This window comes from Vanacampus margaritifer, chromosome 12 (genome assembly GCF_051991255.1).
Source record: "Vanacampus margaritifer isolate UIUO_Vmar chromosome 12, RoL_Vmar_1.0, whole genome shotgun sequence".
In the NCBI taxonomy this organism is placed as follows: Eukaryota; Metazoa; Chordata; class Actinopteri; order Syngnathiformes; family Syngnathidae; genus Vanacampus; species Vanacampus margaritifer.
This window is the reverse complement of record NC_135443.1, coordinates 4,825,032-4,833,598: the sequence shown is the minus strand read 5'-3', so window position 1 is coordinate 4,833,598 and position 8,567 is coordinate 4,825,032. Positions and strand designations below refer to the sequence as shown.

The 8,567-nt window shown below is 41.7% G+C and overlaps 1 protein-coding gene and 1 long non-coding RNA gene across 2 annotated transcripts; one reads left to right on the top strand and one right to left on the bottom strand.

Annotated features, from left to right (window-relative positions):
- The first annotated feature begins 3,137 nt into the window (after positions 1 to 3,137).
- LOC144061318 (max-interacting protein 1-like) lies at positions 3,138 to 8,104 on the top strand. Its single transcript, XM_077581658.1, has 6 exons — positions 3,138 to 3,545; positions 4,553 to 4,658; positions 5,089 to 5,118; positions 6,087 to 6,201; positions 7,686 to 7,857; positions 7,941 to 8,104. Exons 1-6 carry the CDS (start codon positions 3,140 to 3,142, stop codon positions 8,102 to 8,104), a joined length of 993 nt encoding a protein of 330 aa, XP_077437784.1. The 5' UTR covers positions 3,138 to 3,139.
- On the bottom strand, positions 4,274 to 7,968 carry LOC144061321 (uncharacterized). Its single transcript, XR_013296160.1, has 4 exons — positions 7,669 to 7,968; positions 7,003 to 7,061; positions 6,011 to 6,228; positions 4,274 to 5,459 (listed from the first exon to the last, which is right to left on the bottom strand). It is a non-coding gene; the product is annotated as an uncharacterized LOC144061321 (long non-coding RNA).
- Positions 8,105 to 8,567: the final 463 nt, after the last annotated feature.

Genomic DNA, 8,567 nt, shown 5'->3' with positions numbered 1-8,567 from the left:
CTAGCTAGCTAGCTACAGAGATAAATAGCTAGCTAGCTAGCTAGCTACAAAGATAAATAGCTAGCTAGCTAGCTAGCTACAAAGATAAATAGCTAGATAGATAGATAGATGGATAGGGTTCAGCACGTTTATGATTTGTTACTACGTGTGTGGCATGCGACACCAAATTCATACAGCAGAGTGCAAATTGAATGTTCCCTTGAGGGATTCTAATCAGTATAATAAATAAATGAGATGACCTGGCCCATCTGCCCAATTTAAAAATCAAATGTGATGCTGGAGCACAAATATTCGCCCAGCCCCGCTGCCGCGAGAGCGATGCCAAGATAACGGAGGTTAAGTGAGCTGTAATATGCAGATTGGCACTTGCTGCACGGATGTAGATTACGCTGATGAGCAGTTCGAGCGATAGCATAAATAAACTTTAATAAGGAAAAGGCATTCGCTTGAGTCAACAACCACATATTTTTGCCTCTCAGTCTGCTAGCTTAAAGCTAATGCTAACCTAAGCAATGGATATTGAACACAATGTAGACCGACAATACAAAAAGTACTAATTCATAAACCACCGCCACTATGAATGGCTATATATAAATCCCACTTGAGTTCTAGGCGCTGCCGCAATATGATTGGCTGCTGCGTCCAGGTAGGAAAGTAAGTAAGAATCTGTCTTTATACTGCCCCCGGTGGCCAAAGCATGTACAAGTGTGACCAAAACTGTTATGTCATTATTGTATGGTTTTATAAAATACAATTTCATAGAGTGCTAGTTACCCTCAGAATAAATAAGTAAATAAATAAATAATTATCAATTTTGGGGTTATTTGTTATGGAAGAATGGCCTTTCCATTCATTTTTATGAGACGAGTGTGTAGCCACCCAAAGTCAAGACCACACACAAGCGCACAAATTTTGACTTTGCCTCGTGTGTGACAGTCGAGCCACTGTTGTAATCCTCCAGCTTTTCAGATTACTCCACTTGGGGTCACATTCTACACCCATGCCTGCGACGGGCTGCTTGCAGAGCACACAGACCCGTCCTGGCAGCTGATATAGCCCCGCCCCCCTCCTAACCCCCCCCCCCCCGGACCCAACCAGCACCCCCCACCCTTCAGCGAGGGTGTCACTCTCTCACAGGCGTCCGTTACAGGGCGGGCCACATCTGCAGCAGGCCGGCCATCTGCACCTATTGTCTGCCCGGGACCGCCACGCATGGCTGGCCTCCTAAAGACCCCCAGAGACGAGACGAGACAACCCCCCAAAAAAAAAAAAAAACTCCTGCCCTCACGGCTTTTAAAAAAAAAAAGATGACTACTTAATTACCAATAGAGAGTTTTGCAAAGGCACAACAAGCAAGGCACGTTCAAGGTTAGTCGCTTTGCAATTAGCCGCAAAGGTTAAGGTTCAACGTCCACACTGGCTTGCGAAGTCGCCAGGGGCGGGGCCAGGGGGGGGGGGGGGTGGGTGACAATATGCACCAAAATGACTCAAATGCATGACAGCATGCCAAACAACCCAAAAGTGAAGAATGATGTGAGTGAGTCAGCAGATCATCAAAATGTCATAATTCAACGTCAACGTGATTTCTTCCTAAACACATTTGTGGGAGGAGTTAGGAGATTATACGCAATCCTGTAGAATTAACATACTTGTTAACTATTCACACACGAGACCTTGAAACCCTAAACAGTCACCTGCCACTCGGGAGGGTGCTCAATTTGGGCAGTTTCACTTAGGGGTGTACTCACTTTTGTTGCCTAGCTATTAATAATGTGACAAGACAGGTTGTTGAATAGAAAAATACAAATGTTGTAATGTTAATGGGAATTGAGAATAAAGCATTACATTTCATAATTTATAAGATTAAAGAAGCACATTCACGAGATGTCACTAATTAAATTATTCTTATAAAGAGGCAATTTAAAAATATATATTTTTGCAAGTAATTTTCCTACTTTATTCTCATGACTTATTTCTCTTTTAGACTTTTTTTCCAGGGAAAATATCACTTAATACGTGTTCCGATTTTTTTTTTGTACTATTACGAATTTGTTCCAGTAATATTTTTGAGCAACAATTTTTTTCACATCATTCTCATAAAAAAAATAAAAAGATAATTCTTCTTGAATTGAATACGTTTTAATTTCACAACTTTATTCACATAGCATTATGCCTTATATCCTCACAGCTTTACGATTTTACTGTCACAACAAAACATTATTCTTGTATTGTCTGGTTTTGACTCTACGTGTATAATTTTTCATTACATTTTTCTGCCAACTTTATGAAAATTCTCATAAAATATCACAACTTTTTTTCCCCCTGCGTCCTTACAGTAAACATAAAAAGTCTACACACCCCTGTTCAAATGCCAGGTTCTTGAGACCAAAGTAACTTCATTGAAAATATTGTAAATAATTTTGAGGGGGCAGGTAAAAAAATAAAATAAAAATCAACTGAAATAATGTGCTTGCATAAGTGTGCACACCCTCTTCTCACTAGGATGTGGCTGTGTTTGGAATCGACCAATCACATTCAAACTCATCTTAAATAGACGTCTATTTGCCAACAGTGTGGTTCTAGTAGGATTTACCTGAAATTCTTCTATTTTTTTTTATGTGCTGCTATTTGGAATTGTTTTATGCTACACTTATTCAGTGTATATTTTTAAAAACCCTTTGGAAAATATTTTGTTTCCAAATTGAGTTGCATAGGTTAGGTCACATACACGGTGGGTAAAGTTTTGAGAGGATTTATTTTGGTCATCACAAAACCGGGCTTTTGAACAGGGGTGTGTAGACTTTTTTTTATAACCGCTGTAGTTAGTATGCTAAAGCGATAGCATACTAGTACAAGGACCTTCAACTGGATATACATTAGTGGGCGGGGGTTACTAGTCAAAAACAGTCTACTAGTGCGCTGATTTGTCTTATTAATAAAGACAAAAAGTGTATTAGTACATCTTAAACTGGATATCAAAAATATAGATGAACCGCTCCAACAGCTTTCCATATGCCCAACACTTGATGTATTTTGCGATAATAAAATGCAAATGATGCTTTGTTATAAATTCATCTGTCAGCTCCCCTCCCTTTTTACAGCATTGATCATGAGGATGTGTTCTGTGGCCCAGTTGACAATGGATGCGGCGTGCACGCGTTCAGTGGGAGGGATTATCCACCAAGTAGGGCAAGTGGCTGAGGCTAAGGACTGCAATTCCATCCAGCCTAAGTCATCCGCTCAGTGCACACACGGACGACGAGCCAGGGGCCGCTTCTTCGCCCCCGTCGATACAAACAACAGCTCCGTGGAAATGGTGAAGTACGCGGGACAACAACGACAGCGGGACAGCGAGCGGAAAAAGCCGGAGCTAGTGTCGGAGCGCGGTGCGTTCACGGACCCGCGGGATACGGGAAACGCGTCCGACTGCTCGCTGGGCGACGCGTCGGACGCCAAGTGTTCCGCCATGGACACGTTCATGAAGAACGTGCAAGTGTTGCTGGACGCCGCGCACTACATCGAGAGCGTGGATAAGAACAGCGGAAGTAAGTGGAATACGTGCAACCAGGAGACACGACTGCGTGCGTGCCCTAAACGCGCCTCGGTCGGATCCGAGGGCAGACAACAATAGAGGCGACGCGCACGACAACACAACACAGGGCCACGGATAACCTTTTTTTTTTTCCTTCTCCCCCACGGCACCTGCGTCTTGTGGGAGTAATACTAGCACACGTTAGAAATAAATCAAAGTGGAAATGGTGCTCTATAACGAGATAATGCATCGCTCTTGTTTCAATTTGCTGCGTTATTTTATTTTTGGATTGTTGTTGCAATCTGGCCCCATTTAAACCGCCAGGCCACGAGAGCTCAAACGCACCAAGTGTACACTTTAACCCTCACGTATACACGCACGTTAAAACATAATAAATATATTTTTTATACATGTGAAATACGACACCAATCGTCCCCTTCTAATGAATTAACTATGTCGATCCAACTGCTCACCCTACTTAAAAAAACACACACACATTCAACACAATCATAACCAAATGCTTAAAAACAAACAAAACAAAAACGTATTGTTAAGTACTTATGATCAATTATAAATGTCGGTTATCACTTTCATGGCCAAGCTTCCTTGTATGTGTTATTCACATGGGTTCCACATGGAACATATTGCAGCCTCCTGATTGGCCTCGCACTCTTGTTCACCACCGCCGCTAAGCCAATCAGATGTGACTTCAATCGTGACGTTGCCGTGATACCGGAAAAAAAATGCATTATGGGATTTGTATGTCTTTAGACAGCGGCATATAAAGTAGGAAATGGCGGTTAAAGATGTATGTATTTTTTATTTTTACTGGCTGTTTAATGAATATTGATGGAAATATCTAACATTTGCTTTCCTCTTGCACTCTAACCTTGCTGAGAATTTAGGTCATGACACGCACGCTAATGCTATTAGATAACTACGGAGGTGGATATATGTCAGACTGAGTTATATGAACTTGTAAAGTCTAATTTATTTATGTTTTTTTTTTAAACTGCACAGAATGTGAGCATGGTTATGCTTCGACGTACCCCGCCAATGATGTGGCACACCCACAGAAACATCGTAAATTCAACAAGAACAGGAAAATGGACAATATTCACAATAGGTGGGTTCAAGAAACAGTTACAATGATTAACAAAAGTTCAATACAGTAAAGGAAAATAGTTTGCCTTTTTTTTTAACCTGTTATACAAGTGTCATGTTATGTATTATGACATCATATTTTTCGTTCTCTTGTCTAAAATTGAAAATGAACCAGAGGGTTGTGATGACGTATAAAATAAAATAAAAAAAACTACACCGAACAAAAATATAAATACACCACTTTTGTTTTTGCTCAAATATCTTTCTCTCAAATATCGTTCACAAACATTTAGTGAGCACCACCTCACAGGGATGGATATTGTTTACAGTATTTAGTTTCCCTTTTTTTTTCCACTTTCAAAATGGCATCATGTGTCTTTTTTTCCCTATAATTTATATAACTATTTAAGTCACAAATTTTCTACATTTTTACATATTTGTCATCACTGCAGGTCAGCCCACAATGAACTGGAAAAGAATAGGTGAGTAATGAAAGATTAAAGCAATTTTTATGTATGAATTCAGTTGTTTTTCTATCAGGGCGAGATAAAAAAAAAAAGATTCTAATCTAAATAAATGTCAAATGTAATTATCACTACATCCTTAACAAGGACGTTGTTGCCCACAGCCTTTAAATTCACCTTTGATGAAGCGTAGCCTTTAGCGACGTGTTCACGCTGCCTCGATGAGCGAGTGACAGTTCCTGGAGGACTTGCAGACATTTCCCCAGTCAGCAAATGTGAAGCATCTGTTTCGAGACAACAGGACTCCTTCCTGAAGCACAGCCGCCTCCTCCCTCTGGTGCGGGACGAGGCGACCGTGGCTGCGGGCAGACGACAAATGTCAGGATGCGTTTGTGTCCAAAATTAACCGGCCTGTTAATGTTTGCTAAACAAATTAAGCAGGGGGGCGGGGGGGGGGTTGCCTTTGAGGAAGATTACATCACAGATTGACCTATATACAACATTTATTCATTATGTATACTTGGTACTATGTAGTTTGGTATCTTTGCCTTTAGTGGGGTTTTACATGACTTAATCCACCTTGCGATTACAGAAACCATCAATTTAATACTGTATAGAGTTGTAATATAACAACATTAAAAAAAAAAATTAAATAGAATAAATCATATTCACAAGAGATGTGGATTATCAACCAAACAAAGGGCAGAAAAATGCTGATTTCATTAAGTTAAAATGTGCCAGTATTGATCTTTAATAAATTTGGCAACACTCACTAAAATCTAATTGGACAAAAAAAAAAAAAATCAAAAAATCTTGAAGCGTTGTAGCCAAGAGAAACTCATAACCGCAAGATGTGTATTAATGCCACAATGTTTATTTTTTACAGTGTTGCACGGAATATTTTGGTTACCTTATTTAGCCGCATCCGCGAAGGGGAAATTGACTTCCTGCTTGTGCGTGTGTGTGCGAATTTCCTCCCGCCGCAGACGAGCGCATCTCCGCCTGTGCTTGGAAAGGTTGAAGTCGCTCATCCCTCTGGGACCGGACTGCAGTCGGCACACCACGCTGGGACTCCTCAACAAGGCCAAAGTGCACATCAAGGTGCGGCGGTACTCTCATAGTGCGGCACTGTCGTGAAGAGTAACTTCAGAGTTGGATTGTGTGTTCAATATTGAGCCTCAATATTAGGTACACCAGCACATTTAATGTGACAGGATAACAGGATATGCTGTGCACAGCAGAACATGAATCGTTGAACACAAAGTGTTCCGTGACGCTTGTTGACTTCTGAATTGTTTGCATTCCAAAGCAAATGCTCCCAAAGGAAGTCATGAATGAGTGAATTTTGAACAAATACACGAGTACACAGTAAAAACACAAAAAAATCTAACTTGTCAATCACCATTAAAACAAACAAAAAATGTATTAATTATACCCATTATGTGTTAGCATTAAGCTAATGGGCTAGGAGTACAGTATGAGCTATTCAGACCAAATTTACAGCCCACCACTGATGTCTAGATGATAAAAGACATTTTTATACAAAGTCCAACTGCGAGCAAAGTTCCAACTTCACCCATTTAAGAAATTTATGTCTTGCTTACGCAAGTTTATAATGGCTGCTCACAAAAGAGTTTCCCATGACCTTCTTGTACACTCTCGTGTTCATGGCGACTGAGTGCATCATCAGCCGGCGCTTGGGATGTTTCAGTGGCCGCTTTCCTGTTTCTATTTTTTTTTGTACAATAGCGACGGGACACAAACGGTTGCGTAACATACTACGCAGCAGATGCCATTAATGTTGAATGTCTACTTTCAAGGGGATGACAATTGAGGGGGTGTTTCGGCACTGTGTTTGGGCATGTTTTGCATTATGGATAATGCGTGTACAGTATGTAGTACCTTCTTAAGTCAACAGTTGACAGTTTGAAGTCCTGCAAATGTGGTTTTTGTGTGCCGCTCTCCAGAAAAAAAGAAAGAAAAAAAAGAACACAATATTCTTTGGGCCTTGCAAAATCAGTCAAAATCCAGTGGAACAGCTGGGAGCGAAGAGGGTTGCTTCAGTGAAAATGGATGGGAGTGAATGAGTTAAATGTGATTTTAAGTACATTTATTTCGATTTTGAGGTCAACCGGAATAAAGACGTTTTGAAAGCACGTCACACAGAAGTGATGTCATCGAGCAGCAACGAATCGAAAAGCATCTTTAGATGACGTCGCTCCAAGGCGACAAATTTACCTGCTTGACTTTTGGCTCGACTCGCCTGCTTTTTCATTTAACAAAATGCAATGCTAGGTAAAACATTTTTTTTTTAAAAAAGTAACACTTTTTTCATTTTCATTAAATATTGCACACAATTGATATCATTAAAAAACTATGACAACTAATAATGAAACTAACTAAAACTAAGCATTATAAAAACTAATAAAAGAACTAACAGAAACACTAAAACTGACTAAATGTAAAAAACAAAATCCAAAACAAAAGTAAAATGAAAATTCCAAAACTGTTAACAACCCTGTACACACTTGCACCCTCTAGTGGTATGCAAAAGAATGACTGACTCACCTACTTTCCCCTCGAAGAAACTAGAGGAGGCGGACCGGAGGAGTCAGCACCAGCTGGACACTCTTGAACGTGAGCAGCGGTACCTGCAAAGGCAGCTGGCCCAGCTGCAGACGCTGGGCGAAAGGGACCGCGTCCGCCTGGACAGCCTCAGCTCCCCCACGGACTCCGACCGCTCCGAGTCGGACCGAGGTTAGGCCACGTTGATAACGTAGGTCGTTTCGTTTGTAGCGACTCGAAGACAGATTTCATTGTGACTTTGCGTGCGCTTGCAGAGGAGATGGAAGTGGACGTGGAGTGCACCGACTTCTCGCTGGGGGAAATGGACAGCGCGAGTAGCGGCGGGGCCAGCGACCTGGACGACCAGAGCAGCCGGCAGAGCTCGGCCAGCGACGAGGGCTACTCCACCTGCAGCCTCAAAGTGGCCTTCTCCGCTTGAGGTCGGCCGCACTGCGCTCCCCCCCTCCCCCGACACCACGCTGTTTTATGGCTTTAACCAGGGGTGGGGAACCTACGGCACGCGGGTCACAATCCAACTCGGCCTGTCATTGCAATTTGGAAAAACAAGTGGGGGGGGGGGGGGTGTAAACTGTTAGAAAAAGGATCAAAACAGCCATCAAATCACAGCAATACAAAAATGATCCCATATATCAGGATGTTTTTACCGTGAAACGTTCGTTCACAAGCGTGAAATCAAGCTTGCAGTGATGGAATTGGAAGTGAAAGAATCATAATACTGCGTTACACAATAGAAATCAAGTCAACGTAAACCCCCAATCAAGTTGGCTGCTTCCCCCCCCCACGCACAAACCTTTATTAAATCAGGCCCGAGGACTCAAAACGGTCCGACAGGAAAAAGGTTCCCCGCCCATGACTTTTAACAATCACCAGCCTACAGTTCC

Excerpts from the sequence above, each read along its gene's own strand:
- LOC144061318 (XM_077581658.1), top strand. The coding sequence starts at position 3,140 with ATGGATGCGGCGTGCACGCGTTCAGTGGGAGGGATTATCCACCAAGTA. Across the intron at positions 3,546-4,552 it reads CGTGGATAAGAACAGCGGAA|AATGTGAGCATGGTTATGCT; the intron begins GTAAGTGGAATA and ends TAAACTGCACAG. Across the intron at positions 6,202-7,685 it reads AGGCCAAAGTGCACATCAAG|AAACTAGAGGAGGCGGACCG; the intron begins GTGCGGCGGTAC and ends TTCCCCTCGAAG.